This window comes from Thermobia domestica, chromosome 3 (genome assembly GCF_964235325.1).
Source record: "Thermobia domestica chromosome 3, izTheDome1.hap1.1, whole genome shotgun sequence".
Lineage (NCBI taxonomy): Eukaryota > Metazoa > Arthropoda > Insecta > Zygentoma > Lepismatidae > Thermobia > Thermobia domestica.
This window is the reverse complement of record NC_137456.1, coordinates 171264701-171282987: the sequence shown is the minus strand read 5'-3', so window position 1 is coordinate 171282987 and position 18287 is coordinate 171264701. Positions and strand designations below refer to the sequence as shown.

General features: G+C 36.5%; 1 protein-coding gene across 1 annotated transcript in view; it reads left to right on the top strand.

The window, feature by feature from the left end:
- Positions 1–18287, top strand: part of LOC145680864 (gastrin/cholecystokinin type B receptor-like) — a 709364-nt gene that overhangs the window by 290375 nt on the left and 400702 nt on the right. Inside the window, exon 2 of the mRNA XM_081751997.1 lies at positions 3591–3705. Within this exon, the coding sequence (XP_081608123.1) occupies positions 3624–3705 (82 nt within the window). The 5' untranslated portion in view covers positions 3591–3623. The remainder of the gene's footprint in view (positions 1–3590; positions 3706–18287) is intronic.

The following is an 18287-nucleotide window of genomic DNA, read 5'->3' as shown; positions in this document are numbered from 1 at the left end:
ATTTATTATTATCGAAAAGTGCGCTTATGTTATATGCTTCCAGCTGAGATCTTTTATTTTCCTTGCGCTAATTTATATTTTCACTATTACCATTCTATTTTACGTCCTGACAAATGGTCTTGATTTGCTATCTGTTGCTTGCACAAAGGCGTGTAGCTTGATCTGTAACAAATTGATGTACACTAATTCAACGAAATATATACAGTTATCTTCCTTTCGCAAATTATACAATTTTATACGAAATACGATTCGTAAAATTAAAATTAATTTACGGTTCCCCTCATGCCAATATACTTCTCGGCAACGGAAAATTTTAAAGATTCTCGGTGGGAACTCGGCTTTTGATCCTCTATAACATGTAGGTAATTATAACAAATATACTCGATACTGAAAAAAAAAGACATTAAATATCGAACCACCCGACTAATGTGAATACTTATATTATTTTACCTTCTTTGCATTTCTAAAAGTATTTACCTAAACGTATGCAAATAACATACTCATTTTTATTAAGAATAAAGTTTCCTCTCGTCTGAGGGACCAGGTGCACTCCATTGTGGTATCAATTAACTTACGTAGGGCGGCTGGCGATTCTTGCTGCATTACGGATTGCGTAACTAAGCGTTTGATTGTCGCGTTCACTATTTCCCCCTTATTGTGGTACCGTGCATTTAAAATGTCCCATGCCTCTTTGTAGCTGCTTTCAGTGTTTTGCATTGCTTGAAGGAGTTGTACTGGTTCCCCTTTCAAGGATGTTTCTAGGTATTGCAATTTTTGAGCATTTCACAATTTTTTGTTATTGTGTACTGAGGCCACAAATAAATCGTGAAACGATAACCACTCATGGAAGTTTCCTGAAGACACTGGCAATTGAAACTGCAGTAGCCTTACATCACTAGCAAGTTGCCTTACGCGGAATGAGCTCATGTACTTGCCTCCAACCGAAAATCCATCAATTAAACACACATCTGGATTATTCGTTTGTCCATTTCCGCTAACTCTTCCTCTTCTCTTTCGAAGTCCTCCTCTCCTGCCGAAATATCATCCAGCAGCTTTGAATTCTCCAGCTGGAGTTTGCTAATCTTAGCCTGATGCACCAAGATGGCTGCGCTGCGGTAGCGTTCAACTCTGTGATGGCTTTTTCTTCGCGAGTGATATTTGACTTTAATGTTCTTTTTTAAAACTTTTAGCGGCTCCATCCCTAAAACACTGCACTATGTTTGTGAGGAAAAAAAAACACTCAAACACTAATCTATTATTGTTCACAGCAACAGTTCACATAGGCACTAGTAATTTGGCGCGGATGGACCATGATCTGAGTGACCAAACAATAATTTATTGTCATGCACATTTAATTAAATATGGGAAGTTCTCAAAACAGTAACAATTTATTTTACATCACTACTTAAAGAGTATTAGTGGACTGTATAGATTGAATTAATAACGTATTTAAATAAAGAAAATATACACAAACGCAGAAAGATCCCGCATAAGAATCTTCTCCATAAGAGCACAAGACAACACTGACGAAAAATACGCGAGGCGGCCTGACAGTATTTTTGAAAAAAAAAAAAAAAAAAAAGCAGTAGACGAACAGAGTAAGAGACTGCAAATAGAAACAAAATTGACTTGAAGAGACATCTGTACAGCAAAACTGACACTAAGTTTTGGAAATGCTGACATTGGGCTAAAATACTGCAAAACATAAGCCTCTCTTTTGTTCTTATTTTTATGAAAAAGTAGAGGGCAGAGTGGACCAAACATATTTCGTGTAGGGGCGTAACTTGGATCTGACGTTTAATGATACCCAATTGAACACTTTGGTGTACGATGGAATGATATTGGGGCAACTTGCGGTAACAGAAATTCACCACTGTACTTTTCTATCCTTCGCAGCATAAATTGACAAGGAGCGATATCTTACTGACTGATGCCGTTTCCAGATGACTTACTGAAAGGTGCCGTGTACGTGATCAACAATGAGCGGCTTATCTTAAAAGTTCTCATGGTGTCCTCTACACTAAGTACTGGACCCATGAAATAGCTTCTCAAGATTACTCAAATTGTAATGAAACCATCACCGGCCTGACATTGCCCTACTGTGCATATCTCAAATTGCTATTCCCTGCAAGGTGATGGGTTCTAACCAAGCAATTAATGTAATGAGGACATTATAGTGACTAATAGAGCCTTGCTACATTGTGTCATTTACAGCAGTGCAATAATGATGGTCACGCTCTAGTGTCATCCGTAATCGACGATTGCGTGAGACATTGGTTGCGGAAGCCAATATCTAACAGTGTATACTGAAAAGTGTGCTCGGACATACTTATGTTTTATATACTGTTAAAGTATGCGGTTTATGGTGCCACAGTTTGCTCCCTATTCTCTTTTACAAACCTCGACAGTTGACATTTGCCATCTTTAATGAGGTGTGGTCGCCCAACACCTAGTCGATGAAAAATGGTCGAGTCGTTGTCTCATTTTTGGAAGGCACTAACTATGTCACCTCTAAAATAGCCGACAAGTCACACTATTTCCGAGCTGCTCGTTCCCAGGTGTCGGGCTATCACAATCTGGCCTTTATCAAACTCCATTATCCGCTGGTCTTTCCCATTCTACGCATAACCACCAAACCTATCTTTGATTGAACGAGATACTTATCACCAACTGGCGAGCACTTCTGCTTTTCCTCGTGCCCAAAGACTTCGTTCAAAAAATGGTGGATGGTTATAACAATTTGTCTGATCTATATTACTGTCCTTACTGTGTTAAGTGTACAATTACCACATGAACTGCTAGTAATTACATATAATTACGTTTGTGTAATCTCTCTGTGCCAAATACTGTCATTTACTGATTAAACATATCTCATTGATGTCTGTTACTTAGACTTAAAACTGATCGAAAAATGTGGTGCAAAACGAACACATCTCTACTGTTAGTTACTCTTTTGACTTTGACGTACCGTCATAAAGCAAAAAAAAAAAATAATAATAATAAATAAATAAATAAATAAATAAATAAATAAATAACACTCTAAGTGACAAAAGCGCCTAGCTATTTCAATAAAAGTGCAATTTAAATGAAACTTATTGTGAACTTGTAGACGAAGAGGCAGATAGGCGGGCATCCAATTACACCTTTCTTTTACTTGTTCCAAGGCGCGTAGAAAGTCCATACGCTAACTCAATTAATGACACTATATTATACGATATTTTAAGTATAATTATTTGACTAATTTTAACCCAGACACCTTTTTTCTAAAGAAAATCAAACACCATGCTTACAAATAACCAAAATTAACCATCCTGTGCAAAACACTTCTAATTCAAAACATTTTTTTTTTTTTTTTTTTTTTTTTTTTGTGTTGACAATTTCACTTTACTCGTTTTAGTTACCATGAGCTTTTTCAATATACTTTCTTTCCTCTTCCCGTTTCCCCATTCCGCTATTTACTTTATAATTGATAATTCATATTAAATCACCAAACTACTTAAGCCAAGAGATACATACTTATAGAGCTTTAGACTAAGTATTCATTCTTCTTGTTGTCAGAAATTCACATTGTTCCATTTTTCTTCTTCTAGGCTGTGTCGGATTTACTGTTGGGTGTGTTTTGTATGCCTTTCACACTTGTCGGACAACTATTAAGGAACTTTATATTTGGATCCGTGATGTGCAAGCTAATACCATACTTTCAAGGTAAGAAATACTTTGCAATGATTTCACTAGTTGATTTTGTCAGATAATATTTTTATGTAAGTTGTACGTAGTTCCAAATCAACTCCTGCCCTTATAATGTTTAGTTAGCTTTTTCATTAACACCAACTTCTCTTTTCTCAGTAGCGACACTGTAGAGAAGAGAGTACAAAAAGGGTACATTTTCCATTTTGTGTAAATTAGTATTATTTTATTTAAATCTGGCTCATGTAAAAATAAATTCTAACTTATAATTATTTTTCTTGCTATATTATTCTCTTCTACCAGTTATGTCTCCCACCTCTCTTGGCAAGTTAATTGGCTTTGTTTCCAGAATATATGAATCAGACGCGCAATAAGATTTTTGGGGGGCGAAACGGGCCTAAAGTTTGCTTTGGGTGAAAGTCCATACTACAAAACACTACATATATATAATATTGAACACCATGAAAGATAATTCTTATTTACTGACAACTATAGTCTCAGAAAAATAACAGAGCCTTCTATATTATTTTGTAAGAAAAGAATGTAATTTCGAGAGTCCGAAAGTGGGTGTACTCATAATTGGTGTTTTCTGACGGTTTCAGCTTTTACTCACATTTGTTTGGTAACATTGCTTGGCATTGTCTGGAAGAAAATAGTATAAAAGACACTGTTGCGATACAACAGGTGGAGCACAATCTTACTTTGCGATTCTCGTGCGCAATTACATGAATCAGACGTTTTCTGGCTGCTGGATTGGAAGAGATTGTGCATTTTCACCAGCTTCCTTTGCCTGGCCTCCAAGAAGCCCCGATCTAACGACACCAGACAATGCTCCTGGGGTTTCATAAATCAACAAGTAAGGATCACTTGATATCGCACAACGCAGGGATTAGGAGCAGCTGTGGAACACGTCTTCACCCTCGTGACTCCGGTGTATCTCCGCAAAACATGTGAGAGAACTTGGCGCAGAATTCAATTGTGTCTCGACATGAACGGTGGTCATACCGATGTTTATGGCTCTTAAGACTCTTAAGACTTCAAGATTCCCGGCGGGAGCTCATGTGGTTCGGAGTCCACGTTAATCAGTAGGTCCACGTCTCATATAGCTTCGCTGCTGAACGGGATGTTAAACTCAAAATCATATCATATATCTTAAGACTTGAAGTTAGCTGTGTACAGACATTCTACCATAACTAACACTATGCTGTTGAAATTAAAAGTTGGGGTACGCTCACATCCCTACCACCCTGTACATTAGTCATTTCTCTGTTAAACAAGTATCTTTTTATTAAGAAAGTGTACAAATGTATATCAAGTAGGAATGCGCAGGAGGAAAGATTTGAGACTGCCTCGTCTCGAAAATGTGCTGCAAAGGTGATGTCTCGACTCAAAAATTATATATTTTTCTATTGGAAGAGCTGTGTCTCGACTCGAATTTTGTCTGGAAAATTCTGTCTAAACTCGACTCGAGCGCATCCCTAATATCAAGTTACGAAGTTTTGTTGGGGTTTGGACCCGATGCATCTTCCTCGTGAGAGCACTGTCTGTCTGTTTTCTCAAACTTTGATCTGTGGTTATGCGTCTTACGCAATTTATTGCGTTGTCACTTCATCATGTTATCAACATTTACATTTCATTGAAAGCTTTCGTCTGCGTGCCATAAGTTTTCTCATTCATTGAATCAGATATTTTCTATTCGAAACTCAAATTGGGAAACGCCAAACCATGTGGACCGCAACATCGATTCAAATATGGAGACGAAAACAAATGTCGAGACTATCTCTCTCCCTTAAAATCGGAATTTTGGAATACACTTTCTGTCATGTTTGCTTATTTCTAATGTGGAGTGTAATATATATATATATATATATATATATATATATATATATATATATATATATATATATATATATATATATATATATATATATATATATAGAAATTAAGAAGTCAAATTTCCTACTTGTAAGTGCTATTACTTCTCACAAGGAAATTGAACTTCCTAGATTCCCTTTATTAATAGAGTTTAACGTATCCGATGTTCAGAAATGACAGAACTTCGGACTTCTAGAAATCATGTCTAACTTCCGGAGACGAGCAGATTAATTCAATGCACTTATTTCTATACTGCAAAATTTTTGTATTTCTTATGCAAACAAAAAATAAAAAAGAAAAAGAAAAGAAAGAAAAGAAAAGAAAAGAAAAGTTGGAAAATGTCCCACAAAAGCAAATGCTTGCGTGTGATCCTAATTCTAGTGTCTTATTTGTTTATTTACTTACTGTAATATATAAGGTTTATAATTCTTACTTTTAGCTAACAATAGTTTTATAACACTTTTTGTTTCTTTTAACCACTGTAAAATTAACCTTTTATATACTTTAAAATTACTTTCCTCTTTGATTCGGAGTGGGAGTTTATTATAAATTTTCGGAGCTCTGTAATATTTTTGATATTGAGTTATAGATTATAGGTACTCGTTGCTTTAATTTCTAAATTTTCGTTTGTCACATTTTTGGATATACATATATATATATATATCCTTTTGGGGATCTTATGGTACATTTTGTACCATACGCGTTTTTCATGTTACATTGCGTTATTTCTCTTCTATTTGAGGTTTTTCGTCCGTTTTTTGCTTTTCAAGTCCAGAGACATTGTAGAAGACATTCAGACCGTCCTGCGTCCAGACATAGGAGGTGATGACGTCATAATCTTAAAATGTATTTTTTCCCTTTTTAAGCCTATGTTCATTATTTTTTGGCGGGCTTATTTTTGAACGTAGAAGATTGAAATTTTGCACAAAGATTCAGTCCGCCGAGTAGTATTTACCAGAGTTTTTGTTCCGATGTCAGTGCTAAAACAGGTTGGGACTAGAGGGGCAAAGGGGTAAAGAAAAGGGATATTTTTACCCCAAAAATCCCGTTTGTCGTCATTTTCCCGCCTCACATACATGATAGGACCACGTGAGTCATACCGTCTGAAAGGACGTTCCATTCTGAAGAGAATGACGGTCGAATTATTATTCTAGGGTAATTAGGGATGTCTCAGGGGTTTTTTGAAAAATATACTTCTATATAGGGAAAAATGGAGCATTGTCGGTATATATATATTTTTGGCGGGCTTATTTTTGAACGTAGAAGATTGAAATTTTGCACAAATATTCAGTCCACCGAGTAGTATTTACCAGATTTTTTGTTCCGATGTCAGTGTTAAAACAGGGGGGGAACCAGAGGGGCAAAGGGTTAAAAAGGGATATTTTTACCCCAAAAATCCCGTTTTTCGTCATTTTCCCGCCTCACATACACGATAGGACCACGTGAGTCATACCGTCTGAAAGGCCGTTCCATTCTGAAGAGAACGACGGTCGAATTATTATTCTAGGGTACTTAGGGCCGTCTCAGTGAATTTATATCCAAATGTACTTCTGTATAGGGTAAAAGTGGGGCATGGTAGGGAATTTTTTTCTGGCGGGCCTATTTTTTCACGTAGAAGATTGAAATTTTGCACAAACATTCGATCTACCGAGTAGTATTTACCAGAAGTTTTTTTTCCGATTTCTGCGTAAAAACAGGGGGGGTCCAGAGGGGCAAAATTTGAAAAACGGGAAATTTTGCCTCAAAAAATCCCATTTTTAGGAGTTTCCCGCCTTAGATACATGATGGAGACATGTGAATGGTACCGCCTGAAAGACAGTTCTATTCTGAAGAGAATGATTGGCGGATTATAGTCCTAGGGTAATTAGGGATGTCTCAGGATTTTTTTCTCCTGAGATCATAGTGTTTTATGGTGATTTGGGGCATTGTGGGAATTTTTGATAAAAATTCTCTCGCCCTTACTATTCAAGAAGCTTGAAATTTGGCACACACATTCAGTATACCAAGTACTATTTATCAGATTTTTTTAGATGGCTACGATCACACAGGGGGGTCCAGGGGGGCCAAAGTTCGAGAAAAAAATGTTTCCCTCGGAAATTTTCACTTTGACATTTTTCCCCGCTTCTGGTATATGGTATGAGCATGCAAGTGGTACCATTTGAAAGCCAGCTCTATTCTGAAGAGAATGAGGTACGAACCATGATCCTAGGATAAATAGTAACGATGCAGTAGCTGCTTGACTAAAAGTCTCAAAAATAGCCCAAAAAGCCAAGAGCTCCTAAGGGATATATATATATATATATATATATATATATATATATATATATATATATATATATATATATATATATATATATATATATATATAATGTGGTGTGTGTGTGTGTGTGTTTTATTATCCCATTTGTTTCTATTCTTTTTAACATATATTAATAAATTCATCAAATATAATTTTGGAAGTGGTAACACTGAAAATTGGTTATAAAGAAACAAATAAAACACAGTTCTGACAAGAGAAGAATGAAATATATTAAAAACTATACTTACAATGTGTTACAGTTTCAAGGACCTAACGTCCTCTTCATCAGACACAAACACTCAGAGTGTTCATTTCACTCAGAGAGTTTGTTTCATCAGAAACAAACAGACAGTGTGTTTGTGTCTGATGAAGAGGATGTTAGGTCCTTGAAACTGTAACCCATTCTAAGTATAGTTTTTAATATATTTCATTCTTCTCTGGTCAGAACTGTGTTTTATTTGTGACTCTACTTATCCAGAGCCATGGAGTTTATTCATTGGTTATAAAGTCTATCTAGTTTACTTTCAAGTCCCCTTTTTAAACATATTCTTACAGTATCATTTTGCTGAACAGTCAAAATTTTTAAATGAGTAGGGTAAGCAGCAGCCCAAATTAATGTGCCATAAGTAAGTACACTATTTAGAAGAGCATAATATACAGTACGTAAAATTTTTATGTTTACAATGTTTCGTAATTGAACAAATTTATATAATAATTTTCTTAGTAGTGTGGCGATATGTATAATGAGAGGAGACCATTTTAGATGCTTACCAATAAATATACGTAAAAATTTTACTTTATTTTCACGAACAAGACGATAAGTCTACAGTTACATTTTTCAGTATTTTGACAATAATGCAATTTTAGTGGTATGTTTTCCGGTGTCCTGTTAAAGTTGGCAAAATCGTTACATACCTGTTTTTTTTGTTTTGTTTTGTTTTTAGCATTTAATACTAACGATGATTATCCAGCCATTGTATTACTTTCTTCATTTCTGTTTCAGTTTTCTTGAATACATCTTGAATATATATAGGGCCGGGTCCAAGATTTCTTCAAGGGGTGCATCAATACCTAACACTACATTTGATTTAAATTTTTAAGTTTTTAAATGCTTTTAGGCGTCTGTGGTGTGAATGAGGAATATTATTTTGTTCAGTAAATCCTTTTCCTTCAACCTTCAGAAAATCGACTTAAACTATTACTTTTGCAACACTAAGCTTTATTTTAAGCCTCAAACAGACACATGACAGTAGAACGTTTCGGAAAATATTGCTTTTTCACCGCTAGGTTCTCATTTTAGATAGTGTATATTTACAGTAAAGGGGATGCATGTGCTCCGGCGCACACCCCTAAATCCGGCCCTATATATATATATATATATATATATATATATATATATATATATATATATTATAACGCCATCGTTATAAACATTTTAAATAACCAACGTATATGGAAGAGGATTTCTTCGAATGAGTGCGCAGCCAGACAAAATTCTTGGAAATCCGCCATTTTATATTTGTTCCAGATATCGACTTAACACAAACGAATTATTGTTACCTGGTTGGAAGCCTACCAATTCATATCAATTTAGATCAATTTCCATTTGGCAGATTATCCGGAACTCCCTACGTTCCTTTGGGGAATCCCGTGCGCGTGCATGGTAGGATTGTGAAACATGCGAAATTCAATACAGTAGGTATGGCTTCTTCAGTGAATTTTTTATCCTCTCTCTTTACGTTGGATAGTTCCGGAAGTATTGGAGTCCGGAAGTCATTTTCCCACGCTTTCAGCACCTTGTAGATCCAAAACTATGTCCAATAGCGGAAAGTTCAAGAGAACTGTTTGTTTTAGTGGCGGGAGTCACCTCGGAAAAGTTGTATAACTTATTTTGCAACATCCAGGGTGAGTCAAAAGTCTTTGGACACCTGCATAAGTTTAAAAATCGACGAAAAAAGTAAAAAGTGATGATGGGAACAGAGGTTTGATGAGGGCCGCAACGTTTGGAGTGTACGGCATTCATTGCCGCCATCTTGAAATCCGCCTTTTTGGCTTCAAGTCAGTTTCTTTTAATGGGAGGGGGTGTATGACACATCAAATAACACTAGCTTGAGATCAGAAATTTAGTGGTGTAATTTGTTTTTTCTATCTTGTACAGTTTAGAAATTATTAATGTTCAAAGGAGGGAAATTACCTTGATACTGAATGCTACAACACATGTTCTACGTGTTGTCCATCCCGTGCAATGCACAACTATAGTCGCCGCAACCAATCTGACTGCACACGGAGGAGAATATCTCCTGAAATTTTGCCACAGGTTTGTTGGATGCATTCCTCCAGGTGTCTTAAATCACGGATTGTCTCAGTATACACTATCTGCTTAAGATGTCCCCATAGATAACAATCAAGAGGCGTTAAGTCAGGGGATCTGGGCGGCCACTTCACGGGACCACGGCGACCAATCCACTTCCCTGGCAGTTGTTCATCCAAACATTCACGGACACCAAGTCCATAGTGTGGAGGGGCTCCATCGTGCTGAAGATAAGATGAGAAAATGCCGTCAGCGTTCAGTGTGGCAGGGAACACAAGGTTTTGCAGCAGCTACTGATACTGTGGTGCAGTTAAGGTGTTGTAAATGAAAAATGGCCCTATGATGCGGGTGTCCCATATGCCAAACCACACCAGTACCTTCGCTGGACTATGTTCTCGACTCGGGTCAACCCAGTTTGGATTTGCGTCACACCAGTATCGACAATTATGTCGATTAACCTCCCCGTTCAAAGTGAAATATGCCTCGTCGCTGAACAGTATGCCCTTGGCAAACGGAGGATCCAGTTCGTGTTGTTCAGTAGCCCACATGCAGAACTCCAACCGGCGATCAGGGTCATCCTCGTTCAATTTATGTTGCATGTGCAGCTTGTAAGGATGTAACTGATTGTCGTGCAATATCCGGACGACGGAGGATTGGCTTATTGCACATGCTAGGGACACACGACGGGTACTTCGTTTAGGACTTTTCACAAACGACGCAACAACCGCCGTTGCAGTTTCCTCATTGGTGGCAGTCTTTGGTCGCCCACTACGTGCCCTATCTTGAACAGAGCCCGTCTCCCGGAATTTGGTGATCACGTGACCGTGCTGTGCGATGCCGGTTCTCTGTCTGGGTGCCGCCTGTTGTAGTCAGCTGCTATTGTTCGGTAGCTGCGTTTCCCTTATATAAAGATGATTTCGATCTTCTGTTCACGTGTCAGACCCATTTTAGATCACCTGGAACAGAGAACTGAGTCACTATCAAGGTAATTTCCCACTTTTGAACATTAATAGCTTCTAAGCTGTACAAGATAGAAACAAAACTACACCACTAAATTCTTGAGCTCAAGTTAGTGTTATTTGATGTGTCAAAAAGCCCCTTCCTATTTAAAAAAAAATGACTTGAATCCAAAATGGCGGATTTCAAGACGGCTGACACGAATGGCATACACTCCAAAACTTGCGACCCCTCATCAAGCATCTGTTCCCATCATCATCTTTTACTTCTCCCGTCAATTTTCAAACTTATGCAGGTGCCCAAGGACTTTTGACTCACACTATATACGAGGGTCATTCGGAAAGTAAAGAACGTTTTGCGCTAGCGCGTGCGCGTGTTCCCCACCCCCGCTGCCGCTGGGTTATTGACCTGGGCATGCTTTAGCCTCTGTCTGGCACCAGCTGCGATCCGCTATGGTCCGTTATTGCTTCGCTGTGCGACTGTAAAATGTGCGATACAATTACTGATCCCGCCAAGTGTGAGGTTCGTAGTGTGATAAGATTTTTGAATTCAAGAAAAGTGTGTCCGATTGAAATTTATAGACAAATCACTGAGGTGTATGGAAATGTAATGAATGAAGCATCAGTTCGTAAGTGGTGTATTATGTTTAATGACGGCTATTTAAAAGTTCATCGCCATCCTTATGGTAACGGCTGAGAAAAGTCAATGCGGCTCCCATTCGCTTGATTTTGTGTTCCTCCGATAACAGTCGAGGCACCCACCTTGCACTAATTTTTTTGTAACCAAGTTCACCACTGACAATTTCGTACAACAAAGTTCTTGAAATTTCAGGAAAGAATTCGTGCAGCCCATCAATAGTGAATCGCCTATCCTCTTGAATTTTCCGCTCAATTCTTCCTTTGAATTCGTCAGTCACAACAGAAGGCCGGCCCGAGCGTTCCTCATCGTGCACATTCGTCCGTCCGTCATTAAACATAATGCACCACTTACGAACTGATGCTTCATTCATTACATTTCCATACACCTCAGTGATTTGTCTATAAATTTCTATCGGACGCACTTTTCTTGCATTCAAAAATCTTATCACACTACGAACCTCACACTTGGCGGGATCAGTAATTGTATCGCACATTTTACAGTCGCACAGCGAAGCAATAACGGACCGTAGCGGATCGCAGCTGGTGCCAGACTGAGGCTAAAGCATGCCCAGGTCAATAACCCAGCGGCAGCGGGGGTGGGGGAACACGCGTACGCGCTAGCGCAAAACGTTCTTTACTTTCCGAATGACCCTCGTATATATATATATATATATATATATATATATATATATATATATATATATACGAACTTCCGTTTATTAACTTCAGGGTCTCGCTAGAAGTCTATTTCTTGCATTAAATCTCAGCCTAACATTCCCTTTAGGATATGCTTTTAACCAAAGTGATGGTTGAAATCTAGCCGAAAGTAGGTATTAAGTTTGTTCCAAAAATGGTTTTACAGGCTTCAATCGTCTTTGCAGTATTCTGTCACTGAAACCAGAAAGAAACAACGTCGCTATGAATGTGGAGGAGAAAAGTAAAAAATTGTCTTTTTTCCCCTTAACATTGAAGTTCTCAAACATGCTGGGGCACAATCTCACTCATTTTTAATATGCCATTCATATAAAAAGTTTCATCTCTCTAAATCAAAGATTTATCTGGTACTCTATTGTGAGCAAAGCAATTCAATCCCCTGTACCTCTTTCGTCCGATGTATTTTTTTAAAAAGCTTCCTTATTCATCATTTTCGTAACACAAGGAGATTTCTGCCCAAATATCACGTTCCTAGATATTTCGGAATGGCCTTGGCGTCTTCCTTATTTGCCCCGTTTCCCCTTTTAGGAGAGAAATTTTCGAAAAGACTGAAACACATGCTTTGTCATTTTCAACGAATTTCACACCTCCAATTTAAGTGAATCATTACATTAAACGTTTTTTGTATAATTATTTAGAGATATTAATATTATAGAAATTGGTCCTTTTTTCCTTAAAAGCGAAAGGTTTGGAGACTGAAATTTCCTGTTTCTCTTTAATTTAAGAGTTTACATGCTAATTTTCAAATTGGCTGCTGAAGCGATTTCTGTTACTTTCTTGAAAAATAATAAAGATAGGTAAACGTGGACAATATAGAAATTACCCATTTTTCTTTCGTAATAGTGCAATTTTTGAAAAGGCTAAAACACTTGTTCTACTATTATTATTTAAGACATTTTATAACAAAATTCATATCTACAACCTAAATGGAGCGCCACATCGAGCACTTAAAAGTATGAACTGAATTCTTTATATAATAGAAATGGTTCCCTCTCTCAATTTAAGGGGAAAATTATCGAAAACGTTAAACACTTATTCTATCATCTAAGATTTTATATACTGAACTTCACATGCTGAACTTAGATGAATCTTTAAAATGAGCACTTTTTTCAATAGAGATGTGGAATTTGTATATTGTAGAAACGACGCTCTTTTCTCCCTTGTGGAATTACAAAAAGCTTAAATATATGTTCCAATATTTCTAGTTAAGTTTTTAGATCTATATGTCGAATTTTTCCTCTTCACTATAAGCAAACCCCACATTCAACTTCGCTAATAAGTAAAAGTAAATCACAGTAATATCGAAATTTCTCTCTTTTACAAATAGGACTTTACAAACGCTGAGACACATATTTCATTATTTCCATGTGAAAGAATATATACTGAATTTCACATCTTTAAATTCAACGAATCCTCTCATTCGGCGCTTTGTCAATAAGAAATAGGGACATTTGGATATTATATAAATAACCCTCTTCTCCTCGCTCGGAAGTTAAATATTTTAAAATGCTGAAATGTGTGTTTCCATTATTCTTATTTTTGAGTTTATATACCGAATGTTACCTCAACAACCTCACGAAACGATACCTTAGGCACTTGTGAATAAATAATGGAACTATCAACATCATTAAAAGTCCCCTTTTATACTTTAAGAACTAAATTTTCATAAACGTTGAAAAATATGTTTATTATTATTTTTTAAATTGAAAATCTACATACTGAATGTAAGCTCTCCAGCTAGCTCATTCTCAATTTCAGCACGGAGAAAAAATTGTATATCGCGTACATAAAATCGTATGTTACATTTGTAAATCCTATAGTTTTGGACTTAACTTACAGCATGTTTTATAATACTTTCTGTATAAGTGTTCCATCTGTACGTACTTTCCGTATGAAACAATATAGGTGGCCAGAATCTCACATACAAATGGACGTATATAACATATAGCTGAATAAGGTAACACACACACACACATCTGTCTATCTTTCTATATACACATACACACATACATACATACATATATATATATATATATATATATATATATATATATATATATATATATATATATATATATATATATATATATATATATATAATATATGGAAGACTATTAAATATCAGACATCCTTCAACAGCATAATATAATGCCTAAGGGCAGTGCCTATGTAGCATACGAATAACATATGCTTCGTACCGATTTCTGTAGTAAGCAAGAATATTCCGTATATTTGTAGAATATATCGCTGTTCGGAGAACCGATTTTTGTCAGTGGGCACTATGTGATTACACGAAGTAAAATTTGAGTATTTTAGGAACGTCCTAGTTTCCCGTCTTAGGAGCGAAATTTTTCAAAAACCCTGAAACATGTTTTCCGCTATTTGTAATGAAGAGTTCAAATATCGTGCATGATTTTTTAAATTTCAGGGATCCATGCAATACAAAATTTCTTGCAATATATTATGCATGGGTATAATATGAACCTCGCTTTAACCCTCATATATGTTTCCGAAAATCCTCACATATTTCTTACTTTCGTGAAGAAAGGAGTATTCTTTTCAAATTTCAAATGTTTACTTATAGTAGTAAAACATGGGCGATGATGAATCACTCGCTTCTGTTCTTGTAGATATTAGTATAATTACGACAAACAAACGAAAACTTCCATATAGAAATAAACTGTAACAACTTAACTGAAGTTAATGCATTTTCTGTTAGAACTAGAAACAAACTAATTTCTATCTTTACATTCGAAGTAAAACAGTCAAGAGTTAAGCTTCGACGTTGAGTTTCATCAACTTACACTACGTTTAACATTGGTTTATTTGCGAATGAGTAAACCTTGATTGTTCATTGCTTGGGTTTCCCTGCATTATACTAGAACTCTAGGAACTTCTAATGTATCTACTAACGTTTATTTTTGACGGAGTTTACTCATAGAATCATTGATTCCTTATAAGCAGAAACATTAAGTTATTCGTACAAGTCCAAGTTCGTTTCTTTACTTCAATGCATCTTTTGTATCCAAACAACACTTTTTCTCAAGTGTTTTTGTGCACAGATTCTTAGTACTGTATTTATTGTTCTATTGATAACTAAGTTTATTGGTGACAGTTAACGACATTTTGAGCTCAAGTTTAAACACAACGGGATTAGATCAAGAATTAAATTTTTGGGCCTTCGGGATCTATGACCATGTTATCCCGTAAAATATGAGGGTGACGTTTCTCGGCGATCATACTATACGAGGAAAGGGAAGGATGGAAGCGACCTAGAACCTGTATGTTAGGTACAGTTCCGGAATTTGCATGGTGTTCCGGATTTCGACTGTGTATTTCCACCGGAAATCGAACCCTGGATCGCTCGAACCAAAGACGAGAGCGTTAACGACTACGATACGTGGGGGCATTTAAATTAGAACGAACATGTTAACTACCACAAATGTAATTTCCAATAACTCTTCCCAATTCCAATGACTCCCGAATAACTCCAAAGAGATCCCTCCAAGAATTAGAACGTGAGCAAAGATGGTAAAACTTTCTCTTGACAACGTATACAAATCACTGTTTGCACTCTTTCTTACGGGATAACTATTCACCTATCTGATGCCAAGACGTGCCGAAATTTGTCATTAATCTTGGTGAGAAAGATATACCTCTCGAATTATCGTACGATATTTCTTCCCTAATCCAAAGACTTGAAAACATCTCTATCCAACCAACGTTTCATTACCCATTTCATTCAGACACTCCAAAATGTTCAAACGCTGCGGGAAGCTTTACGACAAATTCACAAATACTGTTGGTAACTTGAGCAATTTCGCCTCCAGACCCACGGAATCACAAAGGGAATCTTCTGATTCTGAGTACAACAGCAGCAAGGATGATGCCAGTTTGACGTTTACTGACAGAAGAGAAGATATTGTTAATTCGGACTATGTAATCAAATCTCCAACTTAAAATATTCCTGAACAACTGGAATTACATTATATCAACTTAATCGTAACTGAAAATAAACATAGTGCTGAATGACTGGGTTCTACAACAGTCTGTTCAATTGGAAAGTTCTCCTGTCACATTGTCTCCGTGACTTATTTCAATTTCTACGAATTAGTTACTGTTGGCGCATTCACTAAGAACTCAGTTGTTTACTATTAACGTGTTACTAGCAACAACCCCAGTCAACCTTCATGCATTCGGATGCATCGACTTCACAGGTAATAAAGACAGAATTCAGTAGAGAAACATCACAGACTTGCAGTCTTGATAGTGATGTTCTTTGTGATGTTCTGTAAAATATCTCGAGAGCTATCTGTTTACAAAAATGCGGTCATTGTTGAAGACACTCCTGAACTTCGTTCTTTGATAGCATCGAAATACTACCTGTAAATAATTTCTAATATGTAAGCTTAAGGAATTGATTTGTATTGAATAGCGTTGATTTTATCACGCAACATTGCACTTAGACTTGGTGAACTTTTATCTGTGTACAAAATGTGATAACTTCACATTCTATGCAAAAAGGTGATGACTAGATACCGGATGTTAGGCAAAATGCCTATTTTTTAATATTAAAAATATGATCAAAAATAACGTTTCAAAGCTTATATGGGGGTTATAGTTTCAATTTCAGCCACTTTTATTTTGCCTATTTTTACCTATTTCGCCTATCCCTGCCTAAATAATTGCTTTAGCGCCTAATGTTGCGTATTCTATGCATTTTCTTCAAGATAAGACTTTACTGGGAAAATATATAATTTAGTATTTCAAGAAAGATTCTGCCTCTTCCGAGAAATATAAGTATTGTTTGTGGTGATAAGATGTCGTAAAACTTCTATGTGTACTAATAAAATGCTGTAAAATTTTGGACTGCTATGTGTACTGACAAATGTATAAAATTTGGACTATTATGCGTAGTGACAAAGTGCTGCAGAGAATGCATTTGCCGAATATGCATAAAATACACGCCAATCTTGTTTTTATATATACATTAAAAGAAGTCATTAACAAACACGTATGAAAATGAAATGAAATCTTTGAGTTTAACGTCCAACGGTTATGCCGGCTATGATAAAGGAGATGGTGATGAGGAGAAATGAATGAAATGGTGAAATGAAGAAAGTGGGAGGAAACGGGAGAACCCCGAGGAAACCCATGCACACGGTGTTTGTCCACCATAAAGTTCACTTGGCGCAAGCTGGGATCGAACCAGGGACTCCAAGCATCAAAGATAAACGCTCTATCACTGAGCCAGCGCGGCTCCACAAACAGGTGTTTTCATATTCATTCAACATTATCTACGACTTTATTTTTTATTTGTATTGAGTATTTATCTTCATTATTTGAATTAATTTTAGTGCCTATTTTTTAAATTTTAAGTGCCTATTTGGTGCTTATTTTCCGCGTTTGTAATGCTTAAACATCCGGTCTCTATTGATGACAGACAAATAGAAACAGTTTTATTGCTATTAAAAATAAGAACGAAATAAGTAATAGAACTTAGATATCTCTCACAGATGCTGAACATATTTTCAGAAAAAAAAAAGCATTATAATGAGACTCGTAACAAGGTATGACACTTAAGCGCTACGGCACAATAAAGAAAATTATTGATTCCAGAAAATGAGGGTTCTCGGAGAGGAAATATATATAGCTCTAGGAAACGTGAGTTAACGCTTGAGTTGAAAGAGCGAAAGAAATACATATAGACATATATCGTAACACATACAAGTGCAGGGGCCGCGGTGGCTCAATAGTAGAGTGATCACCTCTTGTGCATGGGGTCTCGGGTTCAAACCCTGTTCCC